At 36.1% G+C, this 25,159-nt stretch overlaps 1 protein-coding gene across 1 annotated transcript in view; it reads left to right on the forward strand.

Annotated features, from left to right (window-relative positions):
* ANKRD13C (ankyrin repeat domain 13C) overlaps positions 1 to 25,159 on the forward strand; it is a 95,367-nt gene that overhangs the window by 19,531 nt on the left and 50,677 nt on the right. Inside the window, exon 2 of the mRNA XM_060625491.3 lies at positions 8,004 to 8,045. Within this exon, the coding sequence (XP_060481474.1) occupies positions 8,004 to 8,045 (42 nt within the window). The remainder of the gene's footprint in view (positions 1 to 8,003; positions 8,046 to 25,159) is intronic.

A 25,159-nucleotide genomic window follows, 5' to 3' on the forward strand; every position in this document is an offset into this window, starting at 1 on the left:
TTTTTTAATTTATTTTAAAAAAATGTTTATTTATTTATTTTTGGGAGAGAGAGAGAGAGAGAGTAGAGGAGAGGCAGAGAGAGAGAGAGAGAGAGAGAGAGACAGACAGAATACCAAGCAGGCTCCTTGATGTCAACACAGAACTCAACATGGGGCTCAAACTCACTAACCAGGAGATCATGACCTGAGCCAAAACCAAGAGTTGGACGCTTAACCAACTGAGCCACCCAGGTGCCCCTAAATTTATTTTTGAGAGAGAGAGAGACAGAGAAATGCATGCAGGGGAGGGGCAGAGAGAGAAGGAGAAAGAGAATCCTAAGCAGGCTTTGTGCTGTCTTGTGGAGCCCTACATAGCGCTCAAACTAATGAACCATGAGATCATGACCTGAGCCTAAATCATGAGTCGGACGCTTAACTGACTGGCACCCAGGTGCCGCCTGTCCATGATCTATTTTGAATTAATTTTTGTGTATGGTATGATTGATCTGTTGATATTTAGGAGTGTCTTTATGCAAGTACATACTGTTTTGGTTACTGTGGTTTTGTAGTAAGTTTTGAAATTTGTAAGCCTTCCAACTTTGATGTTCTTTCTCAAGATTGTTTTATATATTCTGGGTACTCTGAATTTTTATATGAACTTTAGGATCAGCTTGTCAGTTTCTTCAAAAAAGCCAGTTGGGATTTTGATGGAGATCGTTTTAAAATTATAGACCAATTTGGGGAGTATTGTCATTTTACCAGTATTTAAATCCATGACTTCAGGATGTCTTTCTGCTTATTTAGGTATTATTTAATTTCTTTCATCGATAATTTTATGGTTTTAGGAATATGTCTTGCACTGTTATTTTTATCTTTGATTTCTATGTAACAACTCCTCTGTCTCTCAACTATCTGATACTCTTCATTTTATCTAGAGTATTAGAGTGTCACAGGAAAATGCTTAGATATCAGCTTGTTCTTTTAGCTTCAGAGTTTAGAAAGGGTTTTTTACTTTGGTTCATTTTTTGAATGAACTGAGAGGAAAGTGGGGGAAGTCTGATTGTCTTTTCCCATACTAGATTTGAATAAATCTTCATTCCAGGATGGATGAGCAGGAAAAAAAAGTCATTTGATAGTCTTTGAAAAATACTCATTTAAAAGAAGTGTCATCAAAGTATCCTGAAGATACTGTTAAGTAAAGGCTTGACAGTATAGAAAATTAAATGAATGATGTAAAAAAAAAAATAATTTGAAAACAGACTGTAGAGGAAAAAGAAAAATTAATGAGGGATAAGTTATAAATACAGAGTTATACCTCTGTAGATTTCATTTGATGAGTAATATGTATTTTCAGATAATAAAATAATAACTAGAACAGAGGCAATACTGAAAGCTATAAGTAAAGAAGAAAAACATCTTTTGATCTAAAATTGGTTCAGACTCCAAAGTTACAACTCATAGAAAATTAATGAAAAGAGATTCTGTATATCTTGGTGATATTTTAAATTTTAATGAAGAATTCTATACATATATAAGTAAAGAGCACAGATTGCTATTGAACAAATGAATGTCAGTTTGGCCTCAGACCTCTGCAATATTAGATCATACTTGCTGTAACATCCTCTAACTGTAGAATTCTTTCTAGTCAGGTATTCATTTGTGAAAGCAACAATAACATTCTAGAAAATAGATTAACCACCATGCTATCATTCCTGAAAAGTATTATTCAAAGAAATATCCCAAATCATAAGAGATGAATTTACATATTAACCCAAGAAAGGAGGAGTTGTGTCAGAAAAGCGTTGATAGTGAACATTGAAACCACTTAAATGTACCATAGATGAAATCTAATAATCATAGTAAATATGATTACAATCTTGACAGCAAATTGCCAAAAAAAAAAAAAATCTTTTGCTTCAAAATTTAAGACATATATTCTATAAAGGGTAAGAAAAAGGTTTATAACTATTGATTAAATTAGTGAAACAAAAATGGAGATGAGAAATAAAAGCATTAATTTCTTCATTTTTTGTAAAAGGGAATCAAATGTATGGTTTATTTTTTGACTGTTAGATAAATGTTAAGTTTAAAAGTATTTTCTAAAAAGGTATAAATTTTACTGCAAATAGAATTTAAAATCTGTCTATATTCTGTGTTACTTGAAGAAAATAAATGCCATTTTATTTATTTATTTTTTAATGTGTTTCTATTTTTGAGAGAGAGAGAGACAGAGCGTGAGTGAGAGAGGGAGACACAGAATCTGAAGCAGCTCCAGGCTCTGAGACGTCAGCACAAGAGCCCAACATGGGGCTTGAACTCATAAACCACGATATCATGACCTGAGCCAAAGTCGAATGCTCAACTGACTGAGCCACCCAGGCGCCCCCCATTTTAAAAGCCCAGATAAAGACAGAATAAAAAGCAAAAGCACTTTTAAAAAATAGAAATTTCCCAAACTGTGATTATGTCAAATAAGGCTTTGTATTCTTTTATTGTGTTAGTAATGGTTTTTTGCCATTGCAAGTGAAACTCACTGCAAACTAGATTAAGCCCAAAGGTATTTCTTGATTCGTATAACTGAAAGTGATAGAGTAAGAGCTAATCTTGGGTTTGTATGTATCCGGATCTCCTGCAGTGTTGTGAGGACTTTTTAAAATTTTTTTTTTCTTTTTCTAATAATCTCTTAGCTTTGCTATTAGGTAAAGCTCCATTTTTTCCTTTTGCAGTTGGGCTTTATCTATTTCAGTTTTTTAGCCTCTGCTCTTGACATTTTGTGCCAGAGAATTATTTGTGGGATGGAATTGTCCAGTGCATTGTAAGGTATTTAGCAGTATCCTTGGCCTCTACTTTCTAGATGCCATTAGCACCCTCACTCCTCAGTTTTGACAAGAAATGTGCCAGACATTGCCAACTGTTCCCTTGGCATAAAATTGTCCCTGATTTAGAACCAGTAACTGAGGTGGTAGAGAATATGAGAACCACCTTAAAACATTGTGGTTCCAGCAGCAAAAGACAGTCTTCCCAACCAGTTCTAGCACCAAAATAAAAATGCAGAAAATAATTTTCTAGTACAGAAAGAAAGAAAGAAAGAAAGAAAAGAAAGAAAGTCAGTCAGTCCCAGGTGGGAATTGTGCCTTTCCCTGAAATAGTATTCTAGCTGGGTCTAAAAATAGTAGCTATGGCATCTACTAAAAGGAAGGGAAAAGACTTTTACAGACACATCTAAAGGAGATTGGAAAAAATGGAAAATTTATGGCTGAGCCAATGGCAAAGATTATGAATGGAAAGATTAGTTACTGATAAAATTGAACTTGAGATAAGAATGATTTAAAAGTACTAAGAATAATTATATTTTGATTGAAGTTATGATCATTAGTGCTCATAAAGTTATCTCATTTTTATGCATTAATAGTACCAAAGAATAGAAGGCATAGTATTAAAGATATGGAGAAAAGTTAAGAAATAAAATTCAAGTATCATTTCTGCCTCTAGTAATGATGGACTAGATTAGGATTCGTCTTCCTTAGAAACAAATAAGAATCAAATATTTAACTTAAGGTTATTGGAAATCTAACAAGGTAGGAAGTAATTACTGGGCCAAGTTCTGGCAGAAGATGGAAATCCAAAGATTTAAGCCTCCCATTTTAGGTTATTTTGCCCCAGTAGCTTTTGTAAAGCCAAAAGAAGTAGTTAAGAGGCTGAGCAGCACTTTTGATGGCCTCACTGAGGTAAGAGGACCAGAGGTGGAGGCCAGTGCCTACTAAGTGTGAATATCTCTTTAGTACTCTGCTCCTTTAGCATGTAACTTGAAGAACTGCACCTTAGGAATAAGGGTGAACTGAAAGTAAATCAACTCTGATGGAGGCTGAAGCACAACTTTGTGTCATTATGAGGGCCAGAAAAAATGTCAGTCCCTGGATTAATGAAGTCTAGTAGTTCCGGACACATGTGAAAAGCAAATGAAAGTATCTGGGTGGTTTGTTTCTTATGCTTCGAATTTTTATAGAGAGAGCTCATTAAATACTATATCCAGTATATTATTAGAGATGCCTGGGTGGCTCAGTTGGTTGAGCTTCAAACTCTTGATTTCAGCTCAGGTCATGATCCCAAGCTTGTGGGATCAATGCCTGCGTTGGGCTCCATGCTGAGTGTGGAGCCCTCTTAGGATTCTCTCTCTCTCTCTCTCTCTCTCTCTCTCTCTGTCTCTGTTTCTCTCTGCCCCTCTCTCCCACTCATGCTCTCTCTAAAATAAAAAAATAAAAAATTAAAATCATTTATAATTAAAGATGACCAACATTATAAGGAAACTGAACAACATGATGAAAACTGGGGTTTCGGGGGGAGGAATTAAAAGAAGCCCATCAGAACTTCATTTATTGTAAGTATTATTAGAGGCTTTAAATAACAACATTTATTATGTTCTTGGGGGATAAGAGATCAGTTTGAATATTTTATCAGAGAACTGGAAACTATAAAAATTGAAATCACATATTTGAAAATGAGCCAGTGGCGCCTGGGTGGCTCAGTTGGTTGGGCAGCTGACTACAGCTCAGGTCATGATCTCGCGGTCTGTGAGTTCTAGCCCTGCATCAGGCTCTATCCTGAGAGCTCAGAGCCTGGAGCCTGCTTCCGATTCTGTGTCTCCCTCTCTTTCTGCACGTTCCTGCTTGCTCTCTGTCTCTCTCTCTCTCTCAAACATAAACAATAAAAAAATTAAAAAACAAAGAAAATGAGCTAAATAAAAATTCTCAAATGGAAAAATATAATAACTGGAATTTAAAACTAAATAAATAGGCTTACTAACAGTTTTAGACCCTGAAAAAGAATTCGTGATGTTGGAAATAGGTTAGAAGAAAATATCTTTAATGAAAAATGGAAAGGGAAAGAAGTTTTTAAAAAAAATAGAAAGGGTAAGGGGTGCCTGGGTGGCTCAGTCAGTTGAGTGTCTGACTTCGGCTCAGGTCATGATCTCACAGTTTGTGGGTTTGAGTTTCCCGTCGGGCTCTGTACTGACAGCTCAGAGCCTGGAGCCCGCTTCGGGTTCTGTGTCTCCCCCTCTCTCTGCCCCTCCCCTGCTCATGCTCTGTCTCTCTCTGTCTCAAAAATAAATAGAAACATTAAAAAAAAATTTTTTTTTAAATAGAAAGGGTAAGAAGTTTTACATTAATTGAACCCAAGAGAGAAGAGAGGAAATGGAACTAAAGCAATATTTGGAAAGATACTTGCTAAGAATTTTACAAAGTTTGTGAAAGACACAGATTCAGGTATTCAACAAGTCCAACCCAAGTAGAATAAACAAAGGAATCCACACTGGAGTGAAAAGGCTGATTAATTTGAAAAACAAAACAAAACATACACATAAGTGCAGCCAGAAACGTCACATTACTTTCAAAGGAGCAGTAGAAAGTTCTATGGCTGGCTTCTCAACAAAAAAGGAAACCATAAGACCACGTAGAATGTGAGGAAAAAATAGCATCCAATCAATAATTATATACTCAGTATAATATCCTTTTAAGATTGAAGTTGAATATACATTTACAAACAAAAACCTGAGGGAAATCACTTATCAAACTATCACTAAAGGTAATCCTGAAGGATATGTTTTGAGTAGAAGAAAAATTCTAATGGAAGGTTGGAGATGAAGGAAGGAATGAAGAGCAGCAAAAATGGTAAGTAAATCTAAATGAATATTGACTCTATAAGATAAAAATAAAACCTCATAGGACTAGATAATAGCATAAAAGAAGATTGCTAGCTCCCTAAAAGGTCTGGAATTTTTGGAGAACTGGTTTGTTTTTTTGGAAAATAGCCTATGCCAGTAACTTGGCAACTCATAATGTTTACTTCTTAAATAGTGTTGTGAGCAAAACTTCTTATCTGGGGACATGCTTCAGTGTATGATTATTAACAATGTGGGGCACCTGGGTGGCTCAGTAGGTTGGGCATCTGACTTCGGCTCAGGTTGTGATCCCATGGTTGTTTGGTTCAAGCCCCACATTGGGCTCTGTTCTGACAGTGCAGACAGAGCCTGCTTGGGATTCTCTCTCCTTCCCTCTGCCCCTCCCTGACTCACTCTCTTTTGAAATAAATAAATAAAAAAAACAAAACAAAACAACGTGTATTATAGAGGTTTCCATATCTCAAGTAAAATTAGTTATGAGGTATGAAAACTGGGGAGTAGATTGCCTAGTTGCTAGTGGAAATTTTATTTTGGGAAAATATAATGTGAATTATGTCCCCAAATCTGTCTTTTTGTTGTTGTTGTTCCTAACAGTGAAGACTAAGAAATTTACTGTAGTCCAGGTTTTTGTTTTGTAAAATTACTTATAGAGAAAATTTAAGTTTATTGAATTTATTAAACTTCTAAATTTTGCGCAAAATACTATCTGGCTATCTTTACAGACAGTTCTTATTCCGCTGTGCTTTTATTCAGCAAAAGATTGTGTGTGTGTGTCTGTGTGTGTCTGTGTCTTAAACATCTGGACAGGTTGTGTCAAACTAAGAGAATGGGATAGATCATATACAAGGTTTTAAAATTTTTTGGGGGGGCGCCTGGGTGGCTCACTTGGTTGAACATCCAACTTTTGATTTTGGCTCAGGTCATGATCTCCTGGTTTGTAGGATAGGGCCCCGCATTGGGCTCTGTGCTGGCAGCACGCAGCCTGCTTAGGGTTCCCTCTCACTCTCTCTCCTCTGCCTCTCCCCTGCTTGTGCGTGTGTGTGTTCTCTCTGTCTCTCAAAATAAATAAGAAAGATTTTTTCTTTTGGATAGAGAGAGAGCACATGTGTGCGTGCGTGATGGTCAAGCAGGGGAGGGGCAGAGGGAGTAGGAGAGAGAATCTCAGGCAGGTTCCACACCCAGTGTGGAGCCCATCCCTGGTGCTCCATCTCATTACTATGAGATCATGACCTGAGCCAAAATCAAGAGTCAGACACCTAACCTACTGAGCCACCCAGGTGCTTTAGATCATATATAAGGTTTTTAGAACAAGTAGTTAAATCTTGTTTTATGCTGTATATGATTTCTTGATAAGTGTGCAGCTCATTTTATAGGCAAAAATTGTTCATGTGGTGCCTTCTGTAAAAATGCTAATACTGAATCTGAAAATTAGTATACACAAATTTTATTTAGTAACTTTATTTGCAAATATTACTATAGGTTTTCTTTCTTTAATAATCAAGAGGTTTTTAGGCTACTAGTGTGGCTTAGGGTATCATTTTGAAATTAAATTAGTCATTGTATAACATCAACTAAAAGGATATATACAAACTTCATAGTGTAGCCTTTTGCTTATCTTACCAATTTCATTATTTACTATTCTCTTTACCCCCACTGGCCATAAACATTTTTTGTTGTTTTTGTTGTTTGCGAAGTATGAACTGTTCTTGCATTTGAATGTAATTTGGGGGAATTGTTTTTAATTTTTAAATTGTTTTTAACACAGTATAATAGTGAGTTGCTTCATTTGCCTATAAATTTTTAACCCATTCAAGACTTATTTCAACATGGTCCCTCTTTAATAGTTAATTGTTTGCACAGACAAAATTAGGAGCTCTGTTCTTTATTCCATTATCATGCTATACTCTCTTTTATTCTAATAAATAATAGCAATTATTTACTTTCCTATCAGTCTCTAACAGAAGACTTCTGAACCACTTGAGGGATTGGGTATTTTTGATATCTGTCCCCAAAGATGAGTATATAGTAGGTATTTAAATTGTTTGCTGAATGAACAAAGAATGATATGATAGAGAAATTAGCAGGAAAGGAACCTGTGAAATCTCTTGAGAGAAGAAATCTCAAAAGCAAACTGGGTATCCTTTTTTTTGGTGGGGGTTGGTTTAGAATACGTTGTGTTTAGAAATCATGGCATCCTCTGACTTTGAATTTGCCATATAAACAGGGTCATTTTGCAGTCACATTTTACTTAAATCTGTCAGTGAAATTTCTGAAGGAGCTAAAACCACTTTTAAATAACAATTTTCTATGTTTTTACACTAATTTAATTTTTGTTTAATTTTAGGAAACACTCCTTTACACCTTGCTGTGATGTTAGGAAATAAAGGTTAGTAAATATTTCCTTTCTTATGTTTAACTTCATTCATGTATTTTCACATTTATATAAAGCTTTTTAAGATGAATTTTGTCTTTTGAGTTTTTCAAAATTAACCTGATTATTTTATTTGCTAATTGAGTTAAGAATCAATATATTAAAAATAATAACATTTTCTCATTTTCTGTAGTTCACCTCAAGAGTTAGTGGAAATCCTGTACTAACTTTATGCTTTTTGAAACTGCGTGTTTTTTCTTATTTGGTTATTTTATCAAGGAAGTATTTATAATTTCCAAATGTTAAGATATGTTAACTTTTATAATACTTTTAATATTCAGAGAGTTTTATAAGATTCTTTAATATGGACTGTTTTGTATATCTAAACTCAGAAGTCTACACCTTTTGTATGTTAGATGTTTGTAAAATCTTAATATTTACTTATTCTTTAAAACAAAAATTTCATAGATGATTTAAAAGATTTACTTTGAGAGAGAGTAAGACAGACTGTGAGCAGGATAGGGGCAGAGAGAAAGGGGAGACACAGAATCGGAAATAGGCTCTGGGCTCTGAGCTGTCAGCACAGAGCCTGATGGGGGGGCTTGAACTCACGAACGGTGAGATTATGACCTGATCTGAAGTCAGACGCTTAACCAACTGAGCCAGCCAGTCGCCCCTGAAATATTTACTTTTTAAGGTTATTCCTAGAAGTGATAAAATCTTAGTTATCTGGCTTCCCAATAATCCTGGAGAGTGAGGATTTCAGATAGCTGATTAGTAACATTTTGAGTGCTGGATTTTTAAATTTTAGATGTGTTTGATAAAAACCTTTTAAAAACATAATCTTAAATTTTTAAACAGGCTAATGAATTTTTGTTAACATTTTTTCTTTCTGATAACCTAGAAGTATCATTTTGGGACAACTATTATTGATACAAAGTATCATACAGTTAGTGTAAACATTTGATCTGAATGTATGCAGATCCCAGGGGTGTTATCAGTACTTGCTTTGTTGAAAAACAAAATTTTTTTGTCAGTTTGGCTTTTAAGTTTATATGCCTAAGCACATGATCTGTAGGATAATTTAATATTGACTTTAATTCTGTATAAATTGGTGACTCGTATTTTGTTTTCATTTTTAAATTTATTTTATGCTTTTTTTTTTTACCTTCTTGCAAGAAATATGAGTAACTTCAAAGTTAAGATTTATTAAGAGGCTACATATTGTAGAAACTCAAAAAATGGGGACTACCTATGTCTCAGGAAGAGAAGTAACTGAGATCATTTGGGAAATCAGCCATTCTCCCCCCACTCTGTCTGTCTACCTACTTACCTACCATCTGTCTATCTCTTCTGGTGTGTCTGCTGTTCTTTATGTATATGTAAATTATAGATATAATATTTATAACACTAAGAGGAGACAAAGCAAATATGATAAAATGTTAACAACTATTGAACCTAGGTAGAGAGAATTTAAATGTTCATTGAGATCATCTGTTTTTCTGTATGTTTGAAATTTTTTATAGTATTGAAAGAGAAACAGAAATGGTATTGTTATGCTTTATCATAGGTTTAAATTTTTTTTGTTGTTGACATTTATTCATTTTTGAGAGACAGAGCATGAGCGGGGAAGGGGCAGAGAGAGAGGGAGACACAGAATCGGAAGCAGGCTCCAGGCTCTGAGCTGTCAGTACAGAGCCTGACACGGGGCTTGAACTCTCAAACTGCGAGATCATGACCAGAGCCAAAGTCAGACGCTCAACCGACTGAACCACCCAGGTGCCCCTATCATAGGTTTATATTAGCATGTCTAAATTATGTTTCACAGAACATTAGTTTTATGGCATACTAATAATATTTAGGGGAAAATAATATTTCCAGGTCAAATCGATTTGGAAAATAGTGGGTTTAATAACTATTAAGCAGTTTTCTTTATTATGGACTTTCTTAGAACTTTGATATGCTTATATGCACTGTGACCTTCTGAGTTGGGGCAGGTGTTGGATATAGAGTCATTATTCCCCAAAGTTATCTGATTTTTTTCCACATGTATCCTGAGAGATTAGAGTTCTGTGGAAGGTATTTTGGGGAAACATTTGGTTAAGTGATTCAGGATCTGCACATAATGTCAATATTTGCTTTTTCTGAGTCCTTTTCATATAAGGTAGGTCCAACCATTAATAATACTGATCCATTTTACATTAAAACAATTTTTTTAATGTTTGTTTATTTTTGAGAGAAAGAGAGACAGAGCATGAGTGGGGGAGGGGTAGAGAGAGACAGAGACACAGAATCCAAAGCAGGCTCTAGGCTCTGAGCTGTCAGCACAGAGCCTGACACAGAGCTTGAACTCACGAGCTGTGTGATCATGACCTGAGCCGAGCTGTGTGATCATGACCTGAGCCAAAGTCAGATGCTTAACTGCCTGAGCCACCCAGGCACCCCCCATTTACGTTTTTTACTTGTATGTTCTTTTTTGCTTTTTTCTTTACGACCTTTAAACATTTTTGAGATTTGATTACACAGGAGTGTTATTGAAATGTGTAGTGGAAGATAAAACATCTACCTTATTGGGGTACCTGGGTGGCTCACTTGGTTAAGCATCTTACTTCAGCTCGGGTCATGATCTCATGGTTCATGACTTTGAGCCCCACATCAGGCTCTCTGCTGTCAGCACAGCACCCGCTTTGGATCCTCTGTCGCCCACTCTCTCTGCCCTCCCCCACTCATTCTCCCTCTGTCTCTCTCTCTCTCTCTCTCTCTCTCTCAAAAATAAACATTAAAAAAATATATAAGGGTGCCTGGGTGGTTCAGTTGGTTAAGTCCAACTCTTGGTTTCGCTCAGGTCATGATCTCATGGTTTTGTGAGTTCAAGTCCGGTGTCAGGCTCTGTGCTGATGGTACAGAACTGGCTTAGGATTCTCTGCCTCCCTGTTGCTCTGCCCTGCCCTCTCCAACTCTCATTGTCTCTGTCTCTCTTAAGATAAATAAACTTAAAAAAAAAAATATATATATATATATATACGTACACATATATATATATACACACATGTATATATATATATATATATATATATATATATATATAAATCTACCTTATTAATTCTGTAATTTAATTTTGCATGGTACCATTGTTCAGTCTATGCCACTCCATTTCATCTTCTTCTTCAGAGAGAAATGTACTGTACCTTTACTGATTCATTGTTGGAGGAGCACTTGCTGTTTGTATACCTATTTGTAAACACAGTAAAATTACTCAGGGTACCCAAACAATATTTGTTGATTGATTTAAAGAGAAGTACCCCAGGACTTTTGCACTTTTATTTACTTCTGTCATTCATCTTAACTTAATAACTGTTCTTTTCACCATTGAAATCTGATTTTTTTCTGTATTTCTGGGTCTGTTGACCATGTTGGCCTTTAAGGCTGGGAAGTTGTTGAACTATAGATTTGAACTGAAATGGAAAGAACATCATACTTAAAGAAGGTTTCAGGAATCTTTAGAAGAAGAAATAGAAAAGAAATCTTTTCTTATCCTTTTGGTTAGACATCATAGAAAGGTTCTTCAGATCAGTTGCTTCAACTTTTAATTCATTCTTTTGGATCTGCAGTTTTAAATTTTTTGTCTGAAATAACTCTAGGGTTATTATGATTTCTCACTCTCATAAGAGTGTGTCTGGATGTTCTCTTTTGTTTGCACTGTCCTATTTATCTTATTCTCTCTCTTTGTATTTTATTACCTTTATAAATCTTGCTTATTTATATGTGATTTCTGTTCCTCATAATTTCATTTTATCCATATTCCTTAAGGCCCAGCTTCTTTGTTGCATTTATATATTAAAAAAAATAATAATTTATTGTCATGTTGGCTAACATACAGTGTATATAGTGTAGTTTTGGCTTCAGGAGTAGATTCCTGTGATTCATCACTTACATACAACACCCAATGCTCATCCCAACAAATGCCCTCCTCAATACCCATTTCCCACTTTCCCTTCTCCCCCAAGCTCCCTCCTCCATCAACTATTAATTCTCTGTCTTTAGAAGTATGTTATGGTTTGCCTCCCTCTCTGTAATTTGTTTTTCTTCCCTTCCCCTGTGGTCTTCTGCTGAGTTTCTCAAATTCCACATATAAATGAAAACATACAATATCTGTCTTTTTCTGACTGGTTTATTTCACTTAGCATAATACCATCCAGTTCCATCCACGTTGTTGCAAATGGCAAGGTTTCATTCTTTTACATTGCTGAGTACTATTCCATTGTATAAATATACCACATCTTCTTTACCCATTCATCAGTTTATGGACATTTGGCTCTTTCCATAATTTGGCTATTGTTGATGGCACTGCTATATATAAACATTGGAGTCCATGTGCCCCTATGAATCACTCCTGTATCCTTTGGATAAATTCTAGTAGTGCTATTGCTGGGTCATAGGGTAATTCTATTTTAATTTTTTGAGGAATCTCCATGTTGTTTTCCAGAGTGGCCGCATCAGTTTGCATTCCTACCAACAGTGCAAGAGGGTTCCCATTTCTCCACATCCTCGCCATCATCTGTTGTTTCCTGAGTCGTTAATTTTAGCTACTCTGACTGGTGTGAGATGGATCTCAATGTGGTTTTGATTGTATTTCCCTGATGACGTGGGATGTTGAGCATCTTTTCATGTGTCTGTTAGCCATCTGGGTATCTTCTTTGGAAAAGTGTCTATTCATGTCTTCTGCCCATTTCTTCACTGGATTATTTGTTTTTCAGGTGTTGAGTTTGGTAAGTTTTGATACTAACCCTTTATCTGATAGGTCATTTGCAAATACCTTCTCCTATTCTGTTGGTTGACACTTAGTTTTGTTGATTTCTTTCCTTTGCTGTGTAGAAGCTTTTTATCCTGATGAGGTGCCAATAGTTCATTTTTGCTTTTATTTCACTTGCTGTCAGAGACCTGTCAAGTAAGAAGTTGCTGCGACCGAGGTCAAAGGGATTGTTGCCTGTTTTCTCTCTAGGGTTTTGATGGTTTCCTGTCTCACATTTAGGCCTTTCATCCATTTTGAGTTTATTTTTCTGTATGGTATAAGAAAGTGGTCCAGTTTCATTCCTACATGTTGCTGTCCAATTTTCCCGACACCATTTGCTAAAGAGACTTTTTTCCATCGGTTATTCTTTCCTGCTTTGTCAAAGATTAGTTGGCCATACATTTGTGGGTCTAGTTGTGGGTTCTCTCTTCTATTCCATTGGTCTGTGTGTCTGTTTTTGTGCCAATACCATACTGTCTTGATGATTACAGCTTTGGAGTAGAGGCTAAAGTTTGGGATTTAGTGATGCCTCCCACTTTGGTTTTCCTTTTCAACATCACTTTGCCTGTTCAGAGTCCTCTGTGGTTCCATACAAATTTCAGGATTATTTGTTCTAGCTTTGAGAGGAATGCTGGTGTAATTTTGATTGGGATTGCATTGAATGTATAGATTGGGATTGCATTGAATTATAGAATGTTGACATTTTAACAATATTTGTTCTTCCAATCCATGAGCATGGAATGTTTTTCCATTTCTTCATGTCTTCTTCAATTTCTTTCATAAACTTACTATAGTTTTCAGCATACAGATCTTTTACCTCTTTGCTTAGGTTTATTCCTAGGTATTTTATGATTCTTGGTGTAATTGTAAATGGGATCGATTCCTTGATGTCTTTTTCTGTTGCTTTATTATTGGTATGTAGAAATGCAACCAATTTCTGTACATTGATTTTATATCTTGAAACTTTGCTAAATTCATGTATCTGTTCTACCAGTTGTTTGGTGGAGTCTTTCAGGTTTTTCATGTAGTGTATCATGTCATCTGTGAAAAGTGAAAGTTTGACTTCTCCTTTGCCAGTTTAGATGCCTTTTACTTCATTTTGTTGTCTGATTGCTGAGGCTAGGACTTCTCACACTATGTTAAACAACAGTGGTGAGAATGGACGTCTCTCTCTCTCTCTCTCTCTCCCTCTCCTTGCCCCCCCCCATACACACACACTTTCTCTCAAAATAAATAAATAAACTTAAAAAAAATTAGCCTAGTGGGTATCTTGCACATCTTCCTTCTTTTTTATATAACAGAGGGGATTAGTTTGTTTTTAATGAAGTTAAATCACTATATACAGTACTATGCTATATTTTTGTTTTCATTCAAAAGTTTATCATGAAATAGTTGTACAAGTTCATAGATCTTTATGAATGTTTATGTTCCTCTAACTTCTTTATATGTACACACATACACACTTATTTGCATAAAACTTGATGCTAGGTTTCTTGAAGGGAGAATCCATTTTACTTACTTACTTGTTTATTTATTTATAAAATTCTTTTTAACTGAAAAAAAATTCTTTCCTTTTAGTTTTTTCCAAGTTTTTATTTATTCTGGTTAACATACAGTGTAATATTTGTTTCAGGTATAGAATTTAGTGGTTTATCACTTACATACAATACCCAGTGCTCATCAGAGCAAGTGCCCTCCTCAATACCCATCACCCATTTAATCTATCCCACTGTCCAGCAACCCTCAGTTTGTTCTCCTTGGTTGAGAGTCTGTTTTGTGATTTGCCTCTCTCTTGTTTTCCCCCTATTGTTCATCTCTTTTGTTTCTTAAATTCCATATATGAGTGAAATCATATGGTATTTGTCTTTCTCTGACTGACTTATGTCATTTATCGTAATAGTCTCTGGCTCTATCCCTATCATTGCAAATGGCAAGATTAAATTCTTTCTGATGACTAATATTCCCATTGTGTGTGTGTGTGTGTGTGTGTGTGTATACATACACATAATTACACACCACATCTCCTTTATCCATTTATCAGTTGATGGGCATTTGGGTTTTTTTCCAGAATTTGGTTATTGATAATGCTGCTATAAACATTGATGTGCATGTATACCTTTGAATTAGTATTTTTGTATCCTTTGAGTAAATATCTAGTCTTGCAATTGCTGGATCATAGGGTAGTTCTAGTTTTAACTTTTTGACAAAACTCCATATTGTTTTCCACAGTGGCTGCACCAATTTGCATTCTCACCTACAGTGTAGGAGGGTTCCCTGTTTTCCACATCCTCGTCAACATCCGTTGTTTCCTGTGCTGTTAATTTTAGCCATTCTGACAGGTGTGAAGTAGTATCTCATCATAGTTTTGATTTGTATTTTCCTAATGATGAGTGATGTTGAGCATCTTTTCATGTGTCTGTTGGCCATCTGGATGTCTTCTTTGGAAAAATGTCTATTCATGTCTCTTGCTTATTAACTGGATTATTAACTTATTAACTGGATTGTTTGTTTTTTGGGTGTTGAGTTTAATAAGTTCTTTATAGATTTTTGGATATAACCCTTTATAAGATATGACATTTATAGATATCTTCTCCTATTCTATAATTTTCCTGATTGATTCCTTTGCTGTGCAGAAGCATCTTATCTTGATGAGGTCCCAGTAGTTCATTTTTGCTTTTGTTTCCCTTGCTTCTGGAGACATGTCTAGTAAGATGTTGCTGTGGCTGATGTCAAAGAGGTTTCTGCCTGCATTCTTCTCTAGAATTTTGATGGTTCCTTGTGTCACATTTGGTTCTTCCATCTATTTTGAATTTATTTTTGTGTATGGTGTAAGTAAGTAGTCTAGTTTCATTCTTTTGCATATTGCTGTCCAGTTTTCCCAACACCATTTCTTAAAGAGACTGTCTTTTTTCCATTGGGTATTTTTTCCTGCTTTGTCAAACATTACTTGACCATATAGTTGTGGGTCTTTTTACGGGGTTTCTGTTCATTCCATTGATCCATGTGTCTGTTTTTGTGCCAGTACCATACTGTCTTGATTACTGCAGCTTTGTAACATAACTTGAGGTCTAGAATTGTGATGCCTCCAGCTTTGCTTTTCTTTTTCAAATTGCTTTGACTCTTTGAGGTCTTTTGTGGTTCCATACAAATTTTAGGATTGTTTGTTCTAGCTCTGTGAAAAATGCTGGTGGTAGTTTGATAGGGGTTGCAATAAATGTGTAGGTTGCTTTGGGTGGTATAGACAATTTAACAATATTTGTTCTTCCTGTCCGTGAGCATGGAATGTCTTTCCATTTCTTTGTGTTATTTTCAATTTCTTTCATCAGTGTTTTATAGATTTCAGAGTACAGATCTTTTACCATTTTGGTAATGTTTATTCCTAGGTATCTTCTGGTTTTTGGTGCAATTGTAAATGGGATTGATTCCTTGATTTCTCTTTGTGCTGCTTCATTATTGGTATACAGAAATGGGACAGATTTCTCTATGTTGATTTTGTATCCTGTGACTTTACTGAATTCATGTGTCAGTTCTAGCGATTTTTGGTGGAGTCTTTTGGGTTTTCTATATAGAGTATCATGTCATCAGCAAACAGTGAAAGTTTGACTTCTTCCTTGCCAATTTAGATGCCTTTTATTTCTTTTTGTTGTCTGATTGCTGAGGTGAGTACTTCCAGTATTATGTTAAATAACAGTGGTGAGAGTGGGCCTCCCTGTCTTGTTCCCGGCCCTAGAAGGAGAGCTCTCAGGTTTTCCCCATTGAGGCTGATACTAGCTATGGGATTTTCATATATGGCTTTTACTATGTTGAGATATGTTCCCTTTATCTCTACTTTGCTGAAGGTTTTTATCATGAATGGATATTGTACTTTGTTAAATGCTTTTTCTACATCTAATGAGAGGATCATATGTTTCTTATCCTTACTTTTATTAATGTATCACAGTGATTGATTTGTGAAAATTGAGCTACTCTTACAGGCCAGGAATAAATCCCACTTGATCATGGTGACTGATTCTTTTAATGTACTGTTGGATATGATTTGCTGGTATCTTTTTGAGAATTTTTGCATCCATGTTCATCAGGGATATTGGCCTGTAGTTCTTTTTTTAGTGGAGTCTTTGGTTTTGGAATCAGGGTAATTCTGGCCTCATCAAATGAGTTTGGAAGTTTTCCTTCCATTTCTATTTTTTGGAATAGTTTGAGAAGAATAGGTATTAACTCTTTAAATGTTTGGTAGTATTCCCCTGTGAATTCCTTCTGGCCCTAGACTTTGGTTTGTTGGGTGATTTTTGATTACTGATTCAATTTCTTTCCTTTTTATCAGTTTGTTCAAATTTTCTATTTCTTCCTGTTTTAGTTTTAGTATTTTATATGTTTCTAAGACTTTCCATTTCTTCCAGATAGTCTGATTTGTTGGCATATAATTTTTCATAATATTCTCTTATAATTGTATTACTGTGGTGTTGGTTGTTATTTCTCTTCTCTCTTTTATTATTTTATTCATTTGGGTCCTTTTACTTTTCTTTTTGATAAGTCTGGCAAGATTTTATTAATTTTTATTAATATTTTTATTAATTTTATTAATTTTTTTAAAGAACCAGCTCCTGGTTTAATTGATTTGTTCTGCTTTTTTGTTTGTTTCTATATCATTTATTTCTGCTCTAATTTTTATTATTTCCCTTTTTCTGCTGGTAGGTTTTGTTTGTTGTTCTTTTTATAGCTCTGTTAGTAAGGTTAGGTTGTTTGAGATTTTTCTTGCTTTTTGACATAGACCTGTATTGCTATATATAGGTTCTCTCTTATGACTGTTTTACTATATCCCAAAGGTTTTAGATGACTGTGTTTTCATTTTTATGAGTTTACATGTATTTTTTAATTTCTTCTTTAATTTTCTGGTTGACCCTTCATTCTTTAGTAGCATGTTCTTTAACCTCCATGTAGTTGTGGTCTTTCCACTTTTTTCTTGTGGTTGACTTCAAGTTTCATAGCTTTGTTGTCAGAAAAGATACATGGTATGATCTCAATTTTTTTGTATTTATTGAGGTCTGATTTGTGACCCAGTATGTGATCTATTCTGGAGAATGGTCCATGTGCATTTGAAAAGAATGTGTATCATTTAAAGCTAGTTTTTCATTTAAAACTAGTATTTCCTTGTTTTTCTGTTTAAGATGATCTGTCCATTGATGTAAGTGGGGTATTAAAGTTGCTTACTATTATTGTATTATTATCAATGAGTTCTTTTATTTATTTATTTATTTATTTATTTAAGTTTATGTATTTTGAGAGAGACAGCAGACGTGTGAGCTGGGGAGGGGCAGAGAGAAAGAGAGAAAGAATCCCAAGCAATTCCACACTGTCAGTGCATAGTCTGACTTGGGGCTCAAACCTTGGAACTGTGAGATCATGACCTGAGCTGAAATCAAGGGTTGGTCACTTAACCACTTGAACCACCCAAGCACCTCTTTTGTTTGTTATTGTTTTATCTGTTTGGGTGTTGCCAATTTGAGGGCATAAATATTTCAATTGTTACATCTTTTTGTTGGATAGTCCCCTTTATTATGATATAGTGCCCTTCTTCATCTCTTGTTACAGTCTTTGTTTTAGAATGTAGCTTGTCTGGGAGTACCTGTGTGACTCAGTCAGTTGTGCGTCCAACTCCTGATTTCAGATCAAGTCATGATCTCATGTTCATGAATTTGAGCCCTGCTTTGAGCTCTGTGCTGGGAGCACAGATCCTGCTTGTAATTCTCTCTCCCTCTCTCTGCCCCTCACCCACATTCTCTCTTTCTCTCTTTCTGTCTCACTCTGTCTCTCTCAAAATAAATAAAACATTAAAAAAATGTAGTTTGATATAAGTATTGTAACTCTTGCTTTCTTTTGACAACCATTTGCATGATAAATATTTATCCTCTCATTTTCGATAGGCAGGTGTCTTTAGGTCTAAAATGATTCTCTTGTAGGCAGCATATAGATGGTTGCTTTTTATTTTTTTTTATCCATTTTGACACCCTGGGTCTTTTGATTGGAGCATTTAGTCCATTAATTTCAGAGTAATTATTGATATGTGTTAGTGCTGATTTATTACCTGTTTTGTCATGATTCCTGGAGATTTTCTCTGTTCCTTTCTAGTCTTGTGTGACTTTTGGTCTTTCCATCCCACTCAAAGAATCCCCTTTAACATTTCTTGTAGGGCTGATTTAGTGTTCATGAACTCCTTTGGTTTTTGTTTGTATGGGAAACTCTTTATCTCTCCTTCTGATCTGAATGAGTATTCTTCTTTGCAGATTTTTCTCATTTAGCATGTTGAATATATTATGCCACTCCCTTCTGGCTTGCCAAGTATCTGTGGAGAGATATGCTACTAACCTTATGGGTCTTACCTTGTGAGTTAGGGATTTCCTTTGTCTGGATGCTTTTAGGATTTTTTCTTTATCACTAGATTTTGCAGATTTAACTATAATATGTCTTTGTGTTAGCCTGCTTTTTATTGATTTTGATGGGAGTTCTCTCTACCTCCTGGATTTGGATGCCTGTTTTTCCCCCCAGATTAATAAGTTTTCAGCTGTTATTTCCTCCAGTAAACCTGCTCCCTTTTCATTCTCTTCTTTTTCTGGGACTCCTATGATAAGAATGTTACTAAGTTTGATGGAGTCACTGAGTTCCCTAAGTCTATTCCTGTGATACATCATTCTTCTTTCTCTTTTGTTGAGCTTCATTATTTTACATGATTCCATTTCTGTATCACTTGTTCATTCCTGTGCTGCTTTTATCCTTGTGGTCATTACAACCAATTAGTTTTGAATCTCAGATACTGCATTTTTTTCATTTTTGCCTACTTGTTTTTTAGCTCTTTTATGTCTGTGGTAAGTCATGTCCCTGATGTCTTCCATGCTTTTCTCAAGTCCAGTTAGTATCGTTATGACTGTTGCTTTAAATTTTGCATCAGGCATATGAAATGTGTTTCAATTTAATCTTTGGCTATGACCTTTTCTTGTTCTTTCTTTTGGGATGAATTCCTCTGGCTTGGCATTTTGTCTTGGTCTCTGTCTTCTCTCTGTGTTAGAAAATCCTGTTGTGTTTCCTGTTCCTGTGTTTAATGGCTTTATAAAGAAGAGGTCATTTAATGTCCAGGGCCTGGCGCTTCAGGAAGTGTCTCTGGTGTTTGCTGTGTGCACTTTGCTGCTGTATTTTGGCTGCTCTCTCCCTTAGGTCAGTCATCTGCAGAGGCTCTCCTTGCCTGCAATAAACAGTGTTTGGATCTTGGCCAGAGTTTTAATAGGTGTGTTGTGGTCTGCCTGTTAAATGAGACCTGATGCTATTTCCACTAGAACTGAAGCTTTGCGGAACTCTTTGGTCAATAGATGAGGTGCATGCAAGGGTTTGTGCTGGTCTTGTGGGGAAGGGGCCTGCTGCTGTGGTCCTTAGGCACATTTGCGCAAGAAAAGCAGCACCAGCAGAACACAGGGGCTGGGGACCTGTTGTAATCAGGTTAAGCAGACAGTGTTGACACTGTGCTATTTACTGAAGTTGGTTTATGCTGAGGGGTGGGGAGGGGGGTGGGGGGGAATGGCACTAGCCAGCACCTTTTTCCCCAGAGAGGGGATCCCATGCTTGCTGTCCTCAGGATAGCCCTCCCAGTAGAGTGCATTATTTCCCCTCATGCATCCTAGGTGTTTTTCAGATTGCTGTTTTCACACTGTCTCCAGGTTGCTTGCTTGCTTGTCTGGAACAGAGCTGTGCACTTTGGGCTCTATCACAGCCAAACTTAATGACTTTTAAAACTCCAGACTTTAGGTACCTGGTGTGGCAGGGCCTGTATTGGTCTTCCGGGTGAGGGTCTCACTGTGCTGGGACAGATGCAGGTTTGACCCAGAAGGGTAGTCACGACAGCATGCAGCGGCATGGGATTTGGACTGAAGCAGGCTAAAGAGCCATTTTCCCAGTTAGCCACCCTCAGTAGGTGCCTCTGCACTTATGCTGAGGGATGGAGGAGTGAAATGACACTCACTAACTCCTTTGTTCACAGAGAGGCAATGGCACCTGTCACAGATACCTCCAAGAAGAGGGAACAGTCTCCCTCCATGTGCTCTAGGCAATCCTCAGATTGCACTGTCTGCCCTGGGGTTGCTTGCCTGACTTCTCTCCAGAAGTAGGGCAGTGCCCTCAGGTCTCTATCCCAGCCAAGCCCACAGGGCTCCAAAACTCCAGTCTTTGAGCCCTGCTGTTTGCAAAAACTCATGAAAATCAGCCCCTTTTGTTTTCCCAGCCAATGGCTTTGGGGAAGTATTCTCCTTGTGCTTATTCCTGTTCACTCCACTCTCTTGTCTTTCTCTATGACCAGGGCTCCCTCCCTTCCCCAGCACCTGCAGTCCTTTTCAACCCCAAACCACTTCTCTGGGCTTCCTACCTTCCTCAGTATGCCCCCCCCTCCCCCAGTTGTGCAGTGTTTTCTTTCAGTCCTCAGGTAAATTTCTTGGGTATTTAGAATGATTTGATAGTTATCTAGTTGTGTTTGAGGGACGAGGCAAACCTAAGTTCCTCCCACTATACCGCCATCTTAGCTTCTGCCCCTCTTACCTCTCTTCTTTCAGTAAACATGTTAGCAATCTGCTGGATATTCTTCCATACTTTTCCCCATGTTTATTATTACATATAAAAGTGTATGTGAATCTAAACACATACTTACAAAGGTAATTAAGTTATTTTCTAAAAAATGGGATCATAATACACTTCTGCGTGAGCAGATTCATGATATCATTCAGCAGTACAACGTGGACATTCTTTTATATCTGTTGCGATGGCTTAAATTCATTCTTTTTGAACATGTGTCTTTTGGGGTACCTGGCTGGCTCATTTAGTAGAGCATGTGACTTCTGATCTCAGGGTCATGAGTTCAAGCCTTACATTGGGTGTAAAGCTTACTTAGAAAGTTAAACAGGGGCGCCTGGGTGGCGCAGTCGGTTAAGCGACCGACTTCAGCCAGGTCACGATCTCACGATCTCGCGGTCTGTGAGTTCGAGCCCCGCGTCAGGCTCTGGGCTGATGGCTCGGAGCCTGGAGCCTGTTTCCGATTCTGTGTCTCCCTCTCTCTCTGCCCCTCCCCCGTTCATGCTCTGTCTCTCTCTGTCCCAAAAATAAATAAAAAACGTTAAAAAAAAAAAAAAAAAAAAAAAAAAAAAAAAAGAAAGTTAAACAAAATAAAAATGTCTTGTTTCCATTCTTTTTTCTTTCAGTGCTTCATTATGAAAAATTGCATATATTCAGAAAAACAGAAATACGATCACAATGAACATTCAGATACTCTGTACCTAGGTTCAGTGTTTGATAACATTTTGTCAGATTTGCTTTGTCTTTCTCTTAGTGTTATATATATTATTTTTTCTGTTTCGTTTGAAAGTTTCACATAGACATCATGACATTTTACCTCCAAATACCTTAGCATGCATCTCTAAGAATAAGGACATTCTCTTTCATAACCACAATATTCTTATCACTTAAGAAAATTAATATTATTATAATCTCTAATATCTAATCCATATTTAAATTTTTCCAGTTGTTCCAAAAATGTCCTTTATATGTCCTTTATATTGAGTCAAAACTCAATTAATTAAACCTCAATTAATTGAGGTTTAGTCATTGCATTTGGTTGTTATATCACATTATTTTAATATAGAAAAGTTTGCCTACTTTTTTTTCTTCCTTTATACCTTACTTTTTGAATTGCATGCCCAGTCAATTTGTAGAATGTCCTTCATCTCAGATTTGCCTGATTATTTTCTCATGATGTGATTTAACTTATTCCTTGTATCTTTCTTCAAATTGAAAATTAGCTATCAAGATTTGATTAGATTCAAGTTAAACATTTCTGGACAAACTACTACATAGGTGACATTTTGAACTTTATATTGAATCACATTAGAAACACAAACCTGGTTGCTTTGTCCTTTAATATGACACTGTTCTTAAAAAATGGCTGTATAACTCTCAACAATAGCCAGATTATGGAAAGAGCCTAAATGTCCATCAACTGATGAATGGATAAAGAAATTGTGGTTTATATACACAATGGAGTACTACGTGACAATGAGAAAGAGTGAAATATGGCCCTTTGTAGCAACATGGATGGAACTGGAGAGTGTGATGCTAAGTGAAATAAGCCATACAGAGAAAGACAGATACCATATGGTTTCACTCTTATGTGGATCCTGAGAAACTTAACAGAAACCCATGGGGGAGGGGAAGGGGAAAAAAAAAAAAAAAGAGGTTAGAGTGGGAGAGAGCCAAAGCATAAGAGACTGTTAAAAACTGAGAACAAACTGAGGGTTGATGGGGGGTGGGAGGGAGAGGAGGGTGGGTGATGGGTATTGAGGAGGGCACCTTTTGGGATGAGCACTGGGTGTTGTATGAAAACCAATTTAACAATAAATTTCATATATTGAAAAAAAAAAAAAAGGATTCCAGACCTCAGTTTCCCCAACTGTAAAACAGGGATAACGATGGTACTTACTTCATAGGGTTAATAAAGATTAATGAATTAATAGAAATAAAGCGCTTAGTAGCTGGCATGCTGTAGGTGTTCAGTAAACACCAGCAACTGTTAGTTGTCTCCTTATGTGAACCAATAAAGCCCAAATGGACAATAAAAAAAAAAAAAAAAAGGCTGTATATTACTCTAGTGGTGTAGATGCATCCTATTAATCAGTCATTCTCACATGATGGATATTCACTTAGTTTCCAGTGTATTTTCCATTATAAACTGCTAAAATAAACATTCTTATCCATGTATTCTTATACACTGCTACAGATGCTCCTAAATACCTCTGTGAAATTTCTATTTTACTTTATCTTAATAAAATTTAGTATAGTTATTCCTAGTGCTGTGTGCTAATATAGTTATTCCTTCTATGACTAGGAATCACATTCTTCTTCCACCTCAGTTAACCTACATCACACTATCATAACACTCATTTCCTTCAGAGCACTTACCATTAACTGATATATATATATATACACACACATATATATATATATATATATATATATATATATATATATATATTTCTTAATAGTTTACTTATTTTCTTCTAACAAAGGATGTAAGCAGTCTCTCACTTTTTAAAATTTATTTATTTATTTTGAGAGAGACAGAGTACTAGCAGGAGAGGGGCAGAGAGAGAGAAGGAGAATTTCAAGCAGGTACCACTCTGCCAACACAGAGCCCAACGCAAAGCTCGAATTCACAAAACCATGAGATCATGACACAAGCCAAAATTGAGTTGAACACTCAACTGACTAAACCACCCAGGCACCCCAAGATGTAAGCTTTCTGATAGCAAATCCTTATCTTTTTTCTCACTGCTTATATCCAGGACTTAGTGCTTAGAAATGGCATATAACGGGGACTTAGTTAATATTTGCTGAATGATGGATTGAATGAATGAATCGTTCATTTAGGAAATTTAGAATGGATAGCCATCCTAAATTTCCCATGAGCCTTAGTTTTGAATTTTTTGCCTGTTAATATACTTCTTATTTCTACTTTTTAAGAAGAATATCCTCAACCTATAGAAAGGATTATACCTTAGACTTACTTTGACTACTGGAAGGACTGTCCAGGGGTACCTGGGTGGCTCAGTTGGTTAAATGTCAGACTTCAGCTCAGGTCATGATCTCAGGGTTCGTGAGTTCGAGTCCCAGGTCAGGCTTTGCGCTGATAGTGTGGAACCTGCTTCAGATTCTCTGTCTCTTTCTCTCAAAAATATATAAACATTAAAAAAAAAAAAAAAGACTGTCCAGATTTGTTCTTGTAATCATAAACAGATGTTTTCCTCTTTTGGGTTTTATTCTTGAAGTAAAAGAATCGTAACATTTGAAAAGAAGTGTTTATGGAAACATTACTGGTCCTTTTTGAAAGCACATTTTTTTCTGAAATAAATTAGGAAGTTTCCATTTGACATTCCATACATACACGTCCTCTTTTGATCTTGATTAATAGCTAATTTGATTTAAATTACTTTTGGGGATCTTGTTATCTTTAGGCTATGAAAATATTTTTAGAATATTCTTGGGAACAATTATTAAAGAACATAATACTTCCTTGTAGAGAGATCCAATTTATTTTTAAGTAATAGCATGGAGACTCCTTGAATCTGAGATCTAAGGTTTTGAAATAATCTTGTTTAGCTATTTTGGGCTTTTAAAAATTATTTTTCTCCATAATACAGTGTTTATTTTATAGATCTATTTATGCTAAAATTTGTTTGTTTCTTTCTTTGAGAGAGAGACAGAGACAGAGCGTGAGTGGGAGGGGCAGAGAGAGAGGGAGACACAGAATCCCAAG

This window comes from Panthera onca, chromosome C1 (genome assembly GCF_046562875.1).
Source record: "Panthera onca isolate mPanOnc1 chromosome C1, mPanOnc1 haplotype 2, whole genome shotgun sequence".
Classification (NCBI taxonomy): Eukaryota; Metazoa; Chordata; class Mammalia; order Carnivora; family Felidae; genus Panthera; species Panthera onca.